General features: G+C 43.6%; 1 protein-coding gene and 1 pseudogene across 7 annotated transcripts in view; both read left to right on the forward strand.

The window, feature by feature from the left end:
• Positions 1-18,768, forward strand: part of CEP85 (centrosomal protein 85) — a 52,432-nt gene that overhangs the window by 11,162 nt on the left and 22,502 nt on the right. For 6 of the 7 annotated variants that reach the window (XM_009202479.4, XM_003891384.3, XM_017958550.2 and 3 more), the window contains exons 2-4: positions 904-976; positions 5,821-5,973; positions 16,722-17,416. In XM_009202479.4, coding sequence (XP_009200743.1) covers positions 922-976; positions 5,821-5,973; positions 16,722-17,416 — 903 coding nt within the window. In that variant the 5' untranslated portion in view covers positions 904-921. Of the gene's footprint in view, positions 1-903; positions 977-5,820; positions 5,974-15,549; positions 16,412-16,721; positions 17,417-18,768 lie in introns of those variants that run through there. The other variant, XM_009202488.4, reaches the window with a different exon arrangement.
• Positions 8,296-8,385, forward strand: LOC116271891 (annotated as a pseudogene).

Consider the following 18,768-nt stretch of genomic DNA (forward strand, 5'->3'; position numbering starts at 1 on the left):
TCTAGGACCATATGGAGTCTGCATTGGTAATCTCTGGTTCTAGGTTTTCTATACTGGATTTAGGAAGAGATAAGTAGAGTGGAGTATTGGGATTTACTTTGTCTTTAAAAATATCCTTAGAAGTAAAATACATAGCCGGGCACGGTGGCTCACGCCTGTAATCCCAGCACTTTGGGAGGCCGAGGCGGGCGGATCACAAGGTCAGGAGATGGAGACCATGGTGAAACCTCGTCTCTACTAAAAATACAAAAAATTAGCCGGGCGCGGTTGTGGGCGCCTGTAGTCCCAGCTACTCGGGAGGCTGAGGCAGGAGAATGGCGGGAACCCGGGAGGCGGAGCTTGCAGTGAGCTGAGATCTGGCCACTGCACTCCAGCCTGGGCGACAGAGCGAGACTCCGTCTCAAAAAAAAAAAAAAAAAAAAAAGAAGTAAAATACATAAAAACATATTTACTCCTAAATATCCTTAGGAGTAAAACATATAGAATACTTGAATATTCTTTTTTATTTTCTTGAGATGGAGTCTTGCTCAGTTGCCCATGCTGGAGTGCAGTGGTGTGATCTTGGCTCACTGAAACCTCTGCCTCCTGGGTTCAAGCAATCCTCCTGCCTCAGCCTCCCAATAGCTGGGATTACAGATGTGTGCCACCACGCCTGGCCAATTTTTGTGTTTTTAGTTGAGATGGGGTTTCACCATGTTGGTCAGGCTGGTCTTGAACTCCTGACCTCAGGTGATCGGCCCGCCTTGGCCTCCCAAAGTGCTGGGATTACAGGCGTGAGCCACTGTGCCTGGCCAAATACTTGAATATTCTATATGGTTTTGACAGTTTCAGTTGAATGGGAACCAACTTGCAGGGAATCAAAGATACTGCAGAGAACTGACTGGTTATTCCTTCATTCTACAGTTGGCTCAGATAACTGTGATGGCCATGCAGGAGAAATATCCAACTGAGGGGATCTCTCACATCACTTCACCAAGTGAGTAGTCAAAAGTTTTCTGGGTTAGATTCTGACCTTTGTTCTGTTTTTTCATATTCCTTAAGGTAAATATTGAACAAACAAGCATTCACTGAAATGCTGGTGCTAAAAGAACAAAAATAACATGCAGCTTCATAGAATATAAAAACAGGTCTCTGAGGGAACAATTATTTATCTCTTGTCCTACATGGCTTTCAACAGGACCACGTGGTTGGGAGAGGACGACACATAAAGGATTGGAACAGAATGACTTTGGAACATAGTTCCATTTGAAATCAGAAAAACACAGCATAAATTACTGTGTTCTATGTTGTCTTTGTCCTCCGGGTGGGTCAGTCATCTGCTAGCCCACAAAGATTGAAATTCTGCTTGGATGCCAACAGATTCTGTTGTGTTGTTATTAGAAACTCAGAAATTTAACTTTAGAGTGGATTAACAAGATTTTTAAACTTCAGTAAATATATTAAATATCTACAGTCCTTAAGTATCCATGGCAGATTGGTTCCAAGAACTCCTGCAGATACCAAAATCCACAGATAACTCGAGTCTCTGATATAAAATGGTGTGGTATTTGCATATAACCTATGTATATCCTACTGTTTACCTTAAACCATCTCTAGATTACTTGTAATGCCCAATGCAATGTAAATGCTATGTAAATAGTTATACTGTATTGTTTGGGGAATAAGAAGAAAAACAAGTCTATGCACATTTAGTAAGATGCCATTAAAAAAAAATTGGTTGAATTCACACTCGTAGAAACCATGAATATGGCCAGGCGCTGTGGCTCACACCTGTAATTCCAGCACTTTGGGAGCCCAAGGCGGGTGGATCACCTAAGGTCAGGAGTTCGAGACCAGCCTGGCCAACATGGTGAAACCCCGTGTCTACTAAAAATACAAAAATTAGTAGGGTGCAGTGGCACGTGCCTGTAATCCCACCTACTTGAGAGGCTGAGGCAGGAGATTCACTTGAACCTGGGAAGCGGAGGTTGAGGCGAGCTGAGATCGGGCCACTGCACTCCAGCCTGGGCAACAGAGTGAGACTGTGTCTCAAAAAAATAGGAAAAAAAAGAAACCACGGATACAGAGAGCTGACTGTGTATTAAACACGTAAATATATGTATACACTGTGCAGGCATGTTAAGTAGATAATACATATTTCAAATAAGTAGTATTTTAGAAAAATGACTTGTTGAATTCTGGGGTATTGGTAAAGAAGAGGGCACATTTAATTCAACTTAGGGTATGTTTTATTTAACTTAAAAATCTCACAGTGCCTTCCTCAGCATAGATATTCAGTAAATGTTTGGTGTATTCTCTTAGGCATGCTGCCTTGCATATAGTAGGCACCATTATAAGCATTGGTTGAATCAATTCAAGATTCATTCAGCTTTTTTTTTTTTTTTGAGATGGAATCTCGCTCTGTCCCCCTAACTGGAGTGCAGTGGCACGATCTCGGCTCACTGCAAGTTCTGCCTCCCGGGTTCATGCCATTCTCCTGCCTCAGCCTCCCACGTAGCTGGGACTACAGGCGCCCGCCACCACACCCATCGTATTTTTTGTATTTTTTAGTAGAGATGGGGTATCACCATGTTAGCCAGGTGGTCTCAATTTCCTGACCTTATGATCCGCCCGCCTCAACCTCCCAAAGTGCTGGGATTACAGGCATGAGCCACTGTGCCCGGCCTCAGCAAATATTTTTTAAACACCTGCTTATGTGCTTGCACATTCTCTGAGATTTGTACAGTTTCTATGACAATTATGTATATAATGGAAGTTTTTGGAACATTCCCTTTCCTAACAAAACTTTCTGATGGTTTTTTTCTCTCTTCAGTAGTATCTCATTCAGATTAATAAAGGTCTTAATAATTGATAAGGGCCGGGCGCGGTGGCTCAAGCCTGTAATCCTAGCACTTTGGGAGGCCGAGACGGGCGGATCACAAGGTCAGGAGATCGAGACCATCCTGGCTAACACGGTGAAACCCCGTCTCTACTAAAAAGTACAAAAAACTAGCCGGGCGAGGTGGCGAGCGCCTGTAGTCCCAGCTACTCGGGAGGCTGAGCCAGGAGAATGGCGTAAACCCGGGAGGCGGAGCTTGCAGTGAGCAGAGATCCGGCCACTGCACTCCAGCCTGGGTGACAGAGCGAGACTCCGTCTCAAAAAAAAAAAAAAAAAAAAAAAATTGATAAGGATGCTACTGATAGGACATGCACTATAACACAAAAAATTTCAGCTTTTTTTTTTTGGAGACAGAATCTTGCTCTGTGGCCCAGGCTGGAGTGCAGTGGCACAATCTCAGCTCACTGCAACCTCCGTCTCCTGGGTTTAAATGATTCTTGTGCCTCAACCTTCCAAGTAGCTGGGATTACAGGCATGCACCACCACGCCTGGCTAATTTTTTTGTATTTTAGTAGATACGGGGTTTCACCATGTGCCCAGGCTGGTCTCCAACTCCTGAGCTCAGGTAATCTGCTCGCCCTGGCCTCCCAAAGTGCTAGGATTACAGGCATGACCACGGTACCCGGCCAACTTCAGCATTTAAACTTCAATTTTGAAATAAGCGTAAACCTCTATAAATATACCAAAATATGTTTTTAACAAATAACTCTTTGGAGTTAGAATATGGAGTAAGTGGATGGAAAAATGGTAACGATGAAGAGTGGAAGATTAGTAGTAGTAACAGGGAGCAGTTTCCAGTAGGAAGTCAGGAAGGTGGTAATAGAGGCCCTCAATCTTAACTGTTTCAAAAAGACTGGCAAATTTTATACTGACTAGAGAGAAAAAGCTGTGTAGACTCACCAGAAGGTCAGATTTCTTTGCTTTGGGTTAGAATTACACCAACTTAGTATAGTAGCATTGGCTAATCTCATGCTGCTCAGAAACTCTGACTGTTGCCTGTGTCTTCTATAACAATTACAGATTATTGAGTGTATAAAGATTCTTTCAAATGAGGCAGTCACTGTGATCCAAAGAATAGAAGTATTTGGGGAAAGTCAGGTTGCCTTCAGTAGAAAGCCAAGGTAAGGGTAGCAAAAAAGGAGCAAAAGTGGAAGAAAATAGGTTAAAAAAATGGGAGAAGCACTAAACTTGGAAGAAAGGAATAAAGTAATTTGTGTCTAAATATCATTTGCCTTCCACTAGATCAGAGAGTCTGTAGAACCGTATTTTCTGATATCAGCTGTCACACTTTAGGTTAAATGGAGGATAAGTAGCTGCCATTAGTTTTTTTGTTTATTTGTTTACATGGATTACCAGATACACCTTAGGAAAATTATAGTGGTTTTTAAAAAATAAATTTAAGTCTTTGCTAGAATGTTAGTGAATCAAGTATTTATTGAACACTTCCTACCTACCTCCCCTCAAACAGCATATTTTAAATCAAATCAATCTCACCGGTCTTTTTGTCTTAACCTGCTCAGCAGTTTTAGTGATTTCTTCACATAGCTCTCAAGATAAAACCCTAGGCTCTTCAGATTGACTTTCAAAACTCACCTTGATCTCCATAGGATTCACCTATTGAGGGTACCCTGGTTCAGTGACACAATGATATTCTTTTTTTTTTTTTTTTTTTTGAGACGGAGTCTCGCTCTGCCGCCCAGGCTGGAGTGCAGTGGCCGGATCTCAGCTCACTGCAAGCTCCGCCTCCCGGGTTCACGCCATTCTCCTGCCTCAGCCTCCCGAGTAGCTGGGACTACAGGCGCCCGCCATCTCGCCCGGCTAGTTTTTTGTATTTTTTAGTAGAGACGGGGTTTCACCGTGTTCGCCAGGATGGTCTTGATCTCCTGACCTCGTGATCCACCCGTCTCGGCCTCCCAAAGTGCTGGGATTACAGGCTTGAGCCACCGCGCCCGGCCGACACAATGATATTCTTTTCTTTTTTGGGGGGATGAGGGGAATGGAGTTTCGCTCTTGTTGCCTAGGCTGGAGTGCAATGGCGCGATCTTGGCTCACTGCAACCTCGAAGCAATGATTTTCAACTGGGAACTGGACTGCTTGTTGCTTGGTTGAGGGTTGCTGCTGGCATTTAGTGAGTGGGAACCAGGGATGCTAAACCATTCTGTAATGTATAGACTACACATTGAAGAATGGTCATCCCCAGAATGCCAAAAGCACCATTGAGAAACTGTAAGAGGAAAGAATGTGGGTTTTGGAATCAGAAAGAACTGGGTTCAAATATCAGCCCTCCCCTCTGTAAAATAGGGGTGGTAATACTTTTCAGTAAGTAGGTAGGCAAGATTATGTTTGTAAGGTGCTGTGTCTTTACAGGTTTCAATAAATGGCCACTGCTATTAAATATGATTGTTTTCTGTTCCAGTACTCCTGGATTCTTGGTGGGTCTTACTTATTACCATCTTTGAATATTCTCACTTCTCATATTATTTCCACTTAAAATTAACTAGCTCAGGCTGGGCCCGCTGGCTCACACCTGTAATCCCAGCACTTTGGGAGGCCGAGGAGGGTGAATTATGAGGTCAGGAGTTCAAGACCAGCCTGGCCAAGGTGGTAAAACCCCGTCTCTACTAAAAATACAAAAATTAACTGGGCGTGGTGGCAGGCACTTGTAATCCCAGCTACTCGGGAGGCTGAGGCAGAGAATTGCTTGAACCCAGGAAGCGGAGGTTGCCGTGAGTTGCACACCACTGCACTCTAGCCTGGGCAACAGAGCAGACTCTGTCTCCAAAAAAAAAAAACTAGGTCGGAGCAGCTGAAATAGGCACAGAAGAGAGAAAGGGGTAGATTGCTGCTATTCTCTCATGGTTTATGTGATTTTGTAAAAAAACGATCTAATGGGGTTACATCAGCTCGTTCACAGTAAAGGTGGGAAATGCCTCTTGTTTCAGGTTCCAATGTGATTCAGAAGGGCAGTTCCCTGGGGACTGAATGGCAGACCCCAGTTATCTCGGAGCCCTTTCGGAGCCGCTTCAGCCGCTGTTCAAGTGTAGCCGACAGTGGGGACACAGCCATTGGTACATCATGCTCAGATATTGCAGAGGGTAAGTCTGTATTAATTATTTGATTACCAATATGTATTGTCATTTTCAGATTTCATTTTGGGTATATTGGCATTTCCAGATTGTGTTATTTCCAGAATGTTCATAATGTCGGTCCATTCAAGGAGTCTTTCTTCTTTCCCTGTGCTTCTCACATCTGGTCCCTTTATCTAAATTTCCATTTTTTATCTTATCTGAAACAACTTTGTTGGGGGACGGGAGGACGGGATCTCACTCTGTCACCCAGATTGGAGTGCACTGGCGTGATCATGGCTCACTGCAGCCTCCCAGGCTGAGGTGATCCTCCCCACCTCAGCCTCCTGGGTAGCTGAGACTGCAGGTATGCACCACCATGCTTCACTAATTTTTTGTGTGTTTTTATAGAGATGGGGTTTCGCCGTGTTGCCCAGGCTGGTCTGGACTCCCAGACTCAAGAGAACCATCTGCCTCAGCCTCCCAAAGTGTTGAGATTACAGGCATGAGCCCCTGTGCCTAGCCTTTGAAACAACTTTCTAATAGGTTAATTGACCTCAAGTCTTTCCCTCTGCTGCCAGATTATTTTTGCTAAAAGCCTAATTTCATAGTTTCCTGTAAATCTTCAATAACTCCTGTTGCTTGGGAGATGAAATTCAGAGCCTTCAGTTCTGTGATCGTCCCTATGCCACCCACTCAAACATATTTCCTGCTGTCACCAGGTCTGAATGTACAGTCCTGTTTTTTGTTTTGTTTCTACTAATTTTTTGAGATGGTCTCGCTCTGTCACCAAGGCTAGAGTGCAGTAGTGCTATCATGCTCACTGCAGCCTTAAACTCCTAGGCTCCTGAGTAGCAGGGACTACCAGCATGGTGCCACTACACCCAGCTATGTTTTTTATTTATTTATTTTTTTTAATTTATTTTTTATTTTTTGTAGAATTGAGGTCTTGCTATATTGCCCTTGCTATATTGTTCAAACTATTTGCCTGAAACAATCCTATTGCCTCAGCCTCCCAAAGTGCTGAGTGCAGGGATTACAGGCTAGAGCCACCATACCCAGCTGGTTTTGGGTTTCTGATACCCGGGCTCTTTTTTTACTTCTTTAATCTGGGCCCATGTGTGTGATGCCTGCCTCCTCTTGCCTTTCCTAGCTATGTTGATCTTACTATTCAAGATCCAGCAAATATCCCACAGGCTTTTCCTATCCCTTACACTCATTAGTCATATCATTCTCCTTACATTCTTGTATCTTTATTATCTCTGCCACTTGTTTTTGCACTTAAGTATTGCCAGTTAATACTTTATGAGGGCATTTTGTTTTTCCATTTAGATTGGTGAGTTCTAGAAGGCAGAGAACCTAATGATAATAATTAACTACTGTTGATTGTATGCTTTGTGATAGATACTATAAATTTTTTCTATATTATTTCACTAAAGCCCTTAAGAACCCTATAATATGTCTTATTTCCATTTTACGGATGAGAAGGCTGAATTTCAAAGTGATTGAATGAGTTTCTTAAAGTCACAAAACTAGTCACTTCAATAATCATGTGTTGTAATTTTAAAACATCTACTCCACAGCCACCAGGATGGCTATACTCCAAAAGATTATAATAATCCCAACTACTTGGGAGGCTGAGGCAGGAGGATCACTTGAGCCCAGGAGTTTGGAGACTAGCCTGGGCAACATAGTGAGACCCCATCTCAAAAAAAAAAAAAAAAAGTAAGTTCAATCACCTTGTTACACAGGTTGTGTGTGTGACTGTTTTTTATTCCTTTAGGGAAATAAAGGTTAAACATAGAGTTATTCCTGACCTGATAGTTCTGCTCCTAGATATATAGGAGAAATGAATACACAAGTTTTTGTATGGACTTATACATAAATGTTGGTAGCAGCATTATTCATGATAGTCAAAAGTAGAAACAATCCAAAACCCACAACTGATGAATGAATGAATAAAATATCCATGTAATACAGTAGAATATTATTCAGCAATAAAAAGAAATGAAATACTGGTACGTGTGCTACCTTAAAAACATATACTGGCCAGGCGTGGCGGCTGATGTCTGTAATCCTAGCACTTTGGGAGGCCAAGGTGGGTGGATTGCCTGAGCTCAGGAGTTCGAGACCAGCCTGGGCAACACAGTGAAACCCCATCTCTACTAAAATACAAAAAATTAGCTGGGCATGGTTATGTGTGTCTGTAATCTATTTGGGAGGCTGAGACAGGAGAATCACTTGAACCGGGGAGGCGGAGGTTGTAGTGAGCTGAGATTGTGCCATTGCACTCCAGCCTGGGCAACAGAGTGAGACTCTGTCTCAAAAAATAATAATAATAACATATATACTAAGACTATATTTTCAGGGATCATTTCTGTAGTATGTTACTTAGAGAAGTTTTTCTGAATGTGTAGAGCACCGGTAAGAAAAAGAAAATGAAAATAAAATGAAATAACCATTATATATGAAGTAAAAAAAAAAGCCAGACACAAAAGGCTGTATATTGCATGATTCCATCTATATCAGGGGTCCCCAACCCCTGGGCCTAAGACCAGTACTAGTCTGGCCTGTTAGGAACAACACAGCAGGAGGTGAGCAGCAGGTCGAGCGTTACCGCCTGAGCTCCATCTCCTGTCAAATCAGTGGTGGGACTAAATTCTCATAGGAGCACGAATGCTATTGTGAACTATGCATTTGAGGGATCTAGATTGCATGCTCCTTATGAGAATCTAATGCCTAAAGTCCAGAATAGGTGAACGTACAGAAACACAAAGTAGATTAATGGTTTTCTAGGGCTTCAGAGGCTGGTGGAAACATAGCATGACTGCCAAAGGGTAAGAAGTTTTCTTTTTGGAGTGATGAAAATGTTGTAAGATTGATTGTAGTGATTACACAACTCCACTGATATACTAAAACCCATTGAATCGTACACCTCAAGTGACCAAATTGTATGATATATGAATTGTATTTCAATAAAGGTTTTTGGTTTTTGTTTTTCTTAAATAGGTATGAGCTGAGAGGAGTAAATTTAAAAATGAAAAGAAAAAAAAAGCCAGGGACAGTGGTCTGTATCTGTAGTCCCAGCTGCTCCCAAGGCTGAGGTGGGAAAATCACTTGAGCCCAGGAGTTGAGTACAGTCTGGGCAACATAGTGAGATCTTGTCTCCAAATAAAAGAGGGGGTAGTGGGGACCACATCTACTATTACTGGTTCCTAGACATCTAGCATTAATTTTAGTTTTTGTTTGTTTGTTTTATAGAGATAGGGTCTCTTTTTGTCACCCAGGCTGGAGTGCAATGATGTGATCATAAGCTCATTGCAGCCTTGAACTCCTGGGCTTAAGCGATCTTTCCACCTAAACCTTCTGAGTAGCTGGGACTACAGGCGTGTACCATCACACTCAGCCAGTTTTGTTTGTTTGTTTTGTTTTGTTTTGTGGAAACGGGTTCTCACCATCTTGCCCAGGCTGGTTCTTGAAGTTCTGGGCTCAAGCAGTCCTCCTGCCCTGGCCTTCCAAAGTGCTGGGATTATAGGTGTGAGCCACTGCACCCAGCCCTTAGCATTAATTTTAATAGTTTGACAACTATATGTATAGTGGGGACTGTGCTCAGTAAATACTGAGTAGAATTGAATCATAGATTTTGAGGTACACAGGACTTCAAAAATCACCTCTGCTCATTTTGATTGGTGAATAACAAAAATTCCCAAGGAGTTAAGTAACTTGCCTAACATCATACAGCTGGTTATCAGATTCTGGTCTTCTGACTGTGTAATAGTCTATCAATTGTGTAATCAAAAGTCTTACTGTTAATTTAATTTTCCCTTGTTAAGGTTTTGTCTGCATGTGCAGTCATGGGACCTTTTTATTTTTATTAAATAATAGATATTTTAAAAATCAATAGTCTAGATTTTTCCCGTTGAAATAACCAGCTGTATTTAATTCAGTTACACTGCTACACAGATTGTATGTGTGACTCTCTTTTTTATTCTTTTGGGAACATATTTGTATTTCTAGTGCATTCTTTTAAAATTGTAATAGTCCTCTTGAGATAGGGACCAAAGATAATGGTCTAGAAGTTTTTTTTTTTTTAATTTTTTGTATTATTATTACTAGTTTTCCGAGACAGTCACTTTGTCGCCCAGGCTGGAGTGCAGTGGCACAATCTCAGTCACCGTAACCTCTGCCTTCTGTGATCAAGCGCTTTTCCTGCCTCAGCCTCCCGAGTAGTTGCAATTACAGGCGCGCCACCACGCCTGGCTAATGTTTGTATTTTTCGTAGAGACGGGGTTTCACCATGTTGGCCAGTCTGGTCTTGAACTCTTGACCTCGTGATCCACCTGCCTCGGCCTCCCAAAGTGCTGGGATTACAGGCGTGAGCCACCACACCCGGCCCTAGATGTTTTTTTAAACTGCTGTGTTTGTTAAATACCATGATCCTCTTAACTCTTTTTGTGTGTTTGTTTTGAGATGGAGTGTCACTCTGTCACCCAGGCTGGTGTGCAGTGGCGTGATCTTGGCTCACTGCAACCTCCACCTCTTGGGTTCAAGCGATTCTTCTGCCTCAGCCTCCTGCTCAGCCTCCTGAGTAGTTGGGATTACAGGCACGTGCCACAACACCCGGCTAATTTTTATATTTTTAGTAAAGATGGGGTTTCACCATGTTGGCCAGACTGGTCTTGAACTCCTGACCTCAGCTGATCCACCCACCTTGGCCTCTCAAAGTGCTGGGATTATAGGCGTGAGCCACGCTCTTGGCCTCTAATCTTAACTCTTAGACATTTTTTTCATGAATCTAGCTTGCAGTCTAGTTGACAAGAACCCCTGTGACTGGTATACAGTATAGTTCATTGTTGCATCTTTAAGTTGAATAGGCATGCTTTTGATTCCACCCTTCACTAAGGTGTTTTACCTTGGAAGATTCTAGAGGGACAGAGTAGAGGTGGGAACTGAAGAGTTCAGAATGCTTTCAGCTCTTTGCAAAAGACTGAAATAGTCACTGGCGTAATTCAGGCTACTGAATCACTTCAGGTGTAGATTGAAGTGACTGAGATTTGGTAATAGCTGAATCTACCCTTACTGTGCAAGGAAGGTTGCTAAAAAAATGAGTTGTTTTTTAGGGTGGGGAGGGGGCAGAAAATGTGGTTAAGTAGAGGAGAGATTTAGAACTGTATTCTTAAAATGGTAAAACCCCAATGTTTTGGGGAACTGTAGATTTCTGTAAATAAAAATCACATATCCCATGCACTGTATTTTTTAAAGATATGGGTCTTGCTATGTTGCCTACACTGGAGTGCAATGATTGTTCACAGGTACTATCATAGTGTACTATAGCCATAAATTCGAGAGGGCTCAAGTAATCCTCCTGAGTTAGACTACTGAGTAGCTGGGCCTACAGAAGTGCATCACCTGCCTGGTTCCCATACACTAAATTTTGAATGCCTTTGAAAATCGTAGAAGATAGAGGTCCCTTTGAAAATGAGTGTTGCTATTTCATTTCAAAATATTCTGGCCGGGCGCAGTGGCTCACGCCTGTAATCCCGGCACTTTGGGAGGCCGAGGCGGGTGGATCATGAGGTCAGGAGATCAAGACCATCCTGGCTAATGTGGTGAAACCCCATCTCTACTAAAAATACAAAAAAAAAATTAGCCGGGTGTGGTGGTGGGCACCTGTAGTCCCAGCTTCTCAGGAGGCTGAGGCAGGAGAATGGCATGAACTCAGGAGGCGGAGCTTGCAGTGAGCCGAGATCACACCATTGCACTCCAGCCTGGGTGACGGAGCAAGACTCCGTCTCAAAAAAAAAAGAAAAATTCTAAACCACAAACCAGACTTACCGTGTAACTCAGAGGTCCCCAACTTTTGGCCCGTGAACCAGTACCAGTCCACGCATATTAGGAACCAGGCCACACGGCTGGAGGTGAGCAGCAGGTGAGCAAGCATTACTGCCTCAGCCTGCGCCTCCTGTCAGATCAGTGGTGACATTAGATTCTCATAGAAGAACAAACCCTATTGTGAACTGTGCATGTGAGGGATCTAGGTTGCTCAGTCCTTACGAGAATCTAATACCTGATGATCTGAGGTGGAACAGTTTGATCCTGAAACCATCCCCCCCACCATCATCTGTGGAAAAATTGTGTTCCACAAAACCATTCCCTGGTACCAAAAAGGTTGGGGACCGCTGGTGTAACTTTATATTTTATAGCACAGTTAGTCTGAATCAGGCAGTTTCCTTAATATAAATAGATAAACCCAATAGATAAGTTAAAAATGTGGACAAGGACCTCACCTTAATTTTCTAAGATGTCCATTTATCATCTATAAAAAATTAGGAAAGCCATATTCTTCTAGGTCAGTTGGTACTTTTCTTCTTGGCTTTGGTTTTGACATTATTTTGGGGTTATCTTAGTCTGTTTTCTGTTACTATAAGAGAATACCTGAGACAGTGTAACTTATACAGAAAAGATGTTTATTTTGCCCATGGTTCTGGAGAGTGGGAAGTCCAAAGGCATAGTGGCAGCATCTGGCGAAGGCTTTTGTACTGTATCACAACATGGTGGAAAGCAGAGACCACAAGAGTGAGCCAAGCTTGCCTTTTTTTCTTTTTGAGGTAGAGTCTTATTTCTGTCACTCAGGCTGGAGTGCAGTGGCGGGGTCTTGGCTCACTGCAGCTTCCGCCTCCCAGGTTCAAATGATTCTCCTGCCTCAGCCTCCTGAGTAGCTGGGATTACAGGCACCCGCCATCACGCCCAGCTAATTTTTGTATTTTTAGTAGAGATGGGGTTTCACCATGTTAGCCAGGCTGGTCTTGAACTCCTGACCTCAAATGATCCGCTTGCCTCTGCCTCCCAAAGTGCTAGGATTACAGGCGTAAGCCACCGTGCCAAACCCAAGCTTGCTTTTTTTTTTTTTTTTTTTGAGATGGAGTTTAGCTCTTGTTGCCCAGGCTGGAGGGCAATGGTAGGATCTCGGCTCACTGCAACCTCTGCCTCCCGGGTTCAAGCAATTCTCCTGCCTCAGCCTCCCAAGAAGCTGAGATTCCAGGCATGTGTCACCACACCCAGCTAATTTTGTATTTTTAGTAGAGATGGGGTTTCTCCATGTTGATCAGACTGGTCTCAAACTCCTGACCTCAGGTGATCCGCCCGCCTCAGCCTCCCAAAGTGCTGGGATTACAGGCATGAGCCACCGTGCCTGGCCCCAAGCTTGCTTTTATAGCAATCCACTGCTTTGAGAACTAACTCACTTCTGCTAATCTATTATGAAGCTTCTACCCTCATGACCCAGTCACCTCTTAGAGGCCCCCACCTCTTAATACTGTTACATTGGCAATTAAGTTTCTAACACATGAACTTTTAGGGGACAGACACTTTCAAACCATAGCAGAGGGTATGGACTCAGAACTGAATTTGGTGAATCTAGAGAGAGTGGTGCTATGGATGGAGAATGGAAGGAGGTATTGCAGAGTTCATGGTAGCAACCCCTCATGTGCTACAACCTCACAGTCTTCTGTTTTGTAATTACACTATGGGAGCAGCAACCCTTGATAAGAACTGATACTATGTGCTTTTATGGAGAATTTAAAACATTGCTTATGGTTAAGCACGGTGGCTCATCCCTGTAATTCCAGCACTTTGGAAGGCTGAGACAGGTGGATCACTTGAGGTTAGGAGTTCAAGACCAGCCTGGCCAACATGGTGAAACCCCATCTACTAAAATACAAAAATTAGCCAGGCATGTTGGTGGGTTCCTGTAATCCCAGCTACTCAGGAGGCTGAGGCAGAAGAGTCGCTTGAACCCAGGAGGCAGAGGTTGTGGTGAGCCAAGATTGTGCCACTGCACTCCAGCCTGGACGACAGAGTGAGTGAGACCCCGTCTCAAAAAAGAAAAAATTGGGCCAGGCGCAGTGGCTCACGCCTGTAATCCCAGCACTTTGGGAGGCTGAGGCGGGTGGATCACCTGAGGTTGGGAGTTCAAGACCAGCCTGACTAGCATGGAGAAGCCCCGTCTCTACTGAAAATACAAAATTAGCCAGGCGTGGTGGAGCATGCCTTTAATCCCAGCTACTCAGGAGGCTGAGGCAGGAGAATCGCTTGAACCTAGGAGGCGGAGGTTGCAGTGGGCCGAGATCGTGCCATTGCACTCCAGCCTGGGCAACGGGCGAAACTCTGTCTCAAAAAAAAAAAGAAAAAATTGTGTTGCTTACTAGTCTTTGAAGTCTTTATCACTACCAGTCTGCCTTAACTTTGTGTACTAGTCCTATATTTAAGTTGTGAGACATCAGAAACTGGGTCCTTTAACTGAGAAATTTCTTTTTTGGTGTCCTGAGAGACTAATGCATGTTGTCAGAACTTATTCAGGTTTTTGTTTTGTTATGTGTGTGTGTGTTTTTTTAGTGTGGCCTTTTATGTATCCCCAAAATCATCTTGAGCATAGGAAATTAGATACTATGCATATAGTATAAGGCTTGCACATCTTTTTTTAAAGTATTTATTCCTCCCGTCTAACCGAAATGTTTTACCCTTTGATTAGCATCTCTCGATTCCTCCTGCTCCCGAGCTTCTAGTAACCACAATTATTCTCTCTGTTTCTATGTGTCGAGGTTTTTTTAGCTTCCACATACAAATAAGAACGTGCAGTATTTGTCATTTTGTGCCTGGCTTATTTCTCTTAGTGTCCTCCAGGTTCATCCATGTTGTTGCAAGTGACATAAATTACATCTTTTATAAGGCTGGTATTCCATTGTGTCTATATACTGCATTTTCCTTATCTGTTCATCGGTTGATTCTATAACTTGGCTATTGTGAATAATTACTCAGTAAACATGGGATTGTATATATCTCTTTGACATACTAATTTCATATTCTTTGGATATATACCCAGAAGTGGATTGCTGGATCATATGGTAACTATTTTTAGTTTTTTGGTTTTTTTGAGGGACCTACGTACTCCATTGTTTTCCACAATGACTGTGTTGTTACATTCCCACCAACTGTGTACCAGAGTTCCCTTTTCTCTACATCCTCTCCAAACTTGTCTTTCATCTCTTTTTTTTTTTGAGATGGAATCTCACTCTGTCGCCCTGGCTGGAGTGCAGTGGTGCCATCCCGGCTCATTGCAACCTCCACCTCCTGGATTCAAGTGATTCTCCTGCCTCAGCCTCTGGAATAACTGGGACCACAGGCGCGTGCCACCACGCCCAGCTAATATTTTGTATTTTTAGTAGAGATGGGGTTTCACCGTGTTAGCCAGGATAGTTTCGATTTCCTGACCTCAAGATCCCCCCTCCTCAGCCTCCCAAAGTGCGTCGAGCCTCATCTTTTTGATAATAGCCATTCTGACAGGTGTGAGGTGGCTTGCCCATATTTTTAAAGAGTTGCTTAAGGCCGGGCATGGTGGCTCACACCTATAATCCTAGCACTTTGGGAGGCTAAGGTGGGTGGATCGCTTGAGCCCATGAGTTCGAGACCAGTCTGGGCAACATGGCGAAACCCCATCTCTACTAAAAATAAAAAAACTGAGGTGGGAAGATCACCTGAGCCGGGGGAGGTTGAGGCTTCAGTGAACTGTGATCACGCCACTGTGCTCCAGCCTGGATGACAGAGTGAGACCCCATCTCAAAAAAAAAAAAAAGGTTGTTTAATGAGAAGATAGTAGCTGATCTTATACTCACGTAATTCTGGGAACAATTGTGGTATTTGTTGTTATCTGCGTGTGCTCTGTGTTGGTTGGTGGGGAGAAAAAAAAGAGAAACAAGTTGGTAGTCGCTCTTCTCCATCGTAGATATGCTTGATTTGGGAACAAGTACTGAATATAGTTGAAAAGAAAAGAAATTAGTATTCCTTGTTTCCTTATTTAGTTTTCTGCCTGCTGAAAGCAATAAGTATGTTACCTCATATTCTTCCTTTATTGTTTGCTTGGAGTAGTCCCCCTCAGAGTAGTACTTGAAAGTTGGAAATAGGTAGAAATGTGAACCTTCTGCAGTAGGGCTAATCAAGGGTTGTCTCCCAAGACCATGCAGGAGCCATAGGAAACGTGAATTCAGTCTGAAGGAAAAGTTAAAAAAAAAAAACAAAACCACAGTTGGGTACACACAAGGGGCCAAGTGAAAGGCAAAATATAAAATAGAGGATTTCAGTGTGTACCCAATTGAGAGTGCTCACTGTGCTAGAGTGAAACCTGAGAGTTACTAAGAATAACTTCACATATCCAGGCAGTCAGGTCTGGGGTATGAGAGAGAGAACAGAATCCTGCCTCAGATGCCATACTCCATGCCCTGCATACTGAGCAAGACTGTCTAGTTCGCTTCGTTCTTCAGATAGTTTGGACTCGTTGCTCACCTTCCTGGGGGAGCTTTTGGAGGTCGCAGAAGATTCTGGCGACTCTTGGAAAGGATATTTTTATTAGATTTGATTATAGCTGAGAGTTGTCCAGCTTCCAGAAGAGTAGGACCTAACTCATTTTCCTTAAGTAAGTAACTTTTTTTAAAGTTCAGTTTTCAGCTTTGTCTGACTGACAAGATTTTTTTTATTCCAGTACAAAGGACTAAGTTAAAAGTGAAGCCATTATTGCCTTTTGTTGGTTTACCTTGTGAATGGCATTTGAGATCCTGGAAAATACATCTCCCAGTTTGGTTGCCGTGTCTTTCTGCCTGATACTTTTGATGACGGTGCTCTCTCTGCTTGGTCTCAGGACAGGCAGAGAGTTTCTGGCATAGCATTCAAACTCAAGAAAGCTTGCTGCTTCAATTTTTACTTATGGAAGACTATTCTCTCCGCAGATTTTTGCAGCTCAAGTAGCAGTCCTCCTTTCCAGCCCATCAAAAGCCATGTAACCATTCCAACAGCCCATGTGATGCCTTCTACTTTAGGGACCTCTCCTGCCAAGCCAAATTCTACACCTGTTGGACCCTCTTCCTCCAAACTCCCTTTGTCAGGGTTGGCTGAAAGTGTGGGAATGACAAGAAATGGAGACCTCGGTGCAATGAAACTTTCTCCGGGCCTATCTAGAGATCTCGTGTATCTCTCTGGTGCTCCTGGAGAAAATGGAATTGAGCAGTCCTGGTTTCCAGCAGTGGGCCATGAAAGACAAGAAGAGGCAAGGAAGTTTGATATTCCTAGCATGGACTCTACCCTCAATCAGTCGGCAATGATGGAGACACTTTATTCAGATCCTCACCATCGAGTCCGCTTCCACAACCCAAGAACCAGCACAAGCAAGGAGTTGTACAAAGTGTTGCCTGAGGCCAAGAGGGCACCGGGCAGCGGGGCAGTGTTTGAGCGGAATGGGCCACATTCTAATAGCAGTGGGGTCCTCCCTTTGGGACTCCAGCCTGCTCCCGGGCTCTCCAAGCCTCTGCCCTCTCAGGTGTGGCAGCCGAGTCCTGACACTTGGCATCCCCGAGAGCAATCTTGTGAACTCAGCACTTGTCGGCAGCAGCTGGAATTGATCCGTTTACAGATGGAGCAAATGCAGGTAGAGGTCCATCTTTCCTTGGTTTTCTAGGTTCTGTACGTTCTTAGAATTATAATAGCTTTTGTCCTTTGAATTTTGGCTTTAAAGAAAATAGCTGTAAAAAGAAGGAAGATGTTTATAGACAGGAAATACAGGCTTGTGAGCTGTTGGCCATTGAATCTGTTTGGTGGTCAAATTAAGCACCAGCTAGGGTCTCCAAAATAGCAAAAGGTTACAAAGGAAAATTTAAAAGGTATTTATACCAGTCACTAGGCTACAGAATTTTATTTAATCTTCATAGTGTACTAACAAGGTAGATGTAGAAACTTACCAGGTTCTTAGACTACATAATCTGTCCAGGGTCATAGAGCTGGTGATTGGTAGAGCTAGGGTTTAAAAACCATCTTTGAGGCCAGGTGCAGTGACTCATGCCTTTAATCCCAGCACTTTGGGCCAAGGCAGGCAGGAGTTCGAGACCAACCTGGCCAGCAGAGTGAAACCCTGCCTCTACTAAAAATGTAAAAATTAGCCAGGTGTGGTGGCATGCGCCTATAGTCCCAACTACTCGGGAGGCTGAGGCGGGAGAATTGCTTGAACTTGGGAGGTGGAGGTTTCAGTGAGCCAAGACCACTCTATTGCACTCCAGCATGGATGACAGTGAGACTCTGTCTCAATAAATAAATAAATAAATATGAAAACCTTCTTTGAGCCCCTGTGTTCTATCACTTTTGTATTTTCTTTTTTTTTTTTTTTTTTTTTTTTGAGATGGAGTCTCGCTCTGTTGCCCAGGCTAGAGTGCAGTGGCGTGATCTCAGCTCACTGCAACCTCCACCTCCCAGGGGGGTCAAGTGATTATCCTGCCTCAACCTCCTGAGTAGCTGAAACTACAGGTGCGTGCCACCACACCTGGGTGGTTTCTGTATTTTTAGTAGAAACAGAGTTTCACCATGCTGGCCAGCCTGGTCTCGAACTCCTGACCTTGTGATCTGTCCGCCTCGGCCTCCCAAAGTGCTGGGGGGTGGGGGGTGAGCTACTGCACCTGGCCTGTATTTTCTTTTTTCTTTTCTTTTCTTTTCTTTTTTTGTGTGTGTATGTGTTTTTTTTCTGGAGACAGAGTCTTGCTCTGTCTCCCGGTGGCATGATTTCGGCTTACTGCAACCTCCACCTCCCAGATTCAAGCAATTTTCCTGCCTCAGCCTCCTGAGTAGCTGGGAACCACAGGCGCATGCCGCCACCGCCGGCTAATTTTTTGTATTTTTTAGTGGAGGCAGGGTTTCACCCTGTTGCCCAGGCTGGTTTAGAACTCCTGAGCTCAGGGAGTCTGCCCACCTTGGCCTCCCAAAGTGCTGGGATTACAGGCGTGAGCCACCACG

The sequence above is a fragment of the Papio anubis genome, chromosome 1 (genome assembly GCF_008728515.1).
Source record: "Papio anubis isolate 15944 chromosome 1, Panubis1.0, whole genome shotgun sequence".
Taxonomy (NCBI): Eukaryota; Metazoa; Chordata; class Mammalia; order Primates; family Cercopithecidae; genus Papio; species Papio anubis.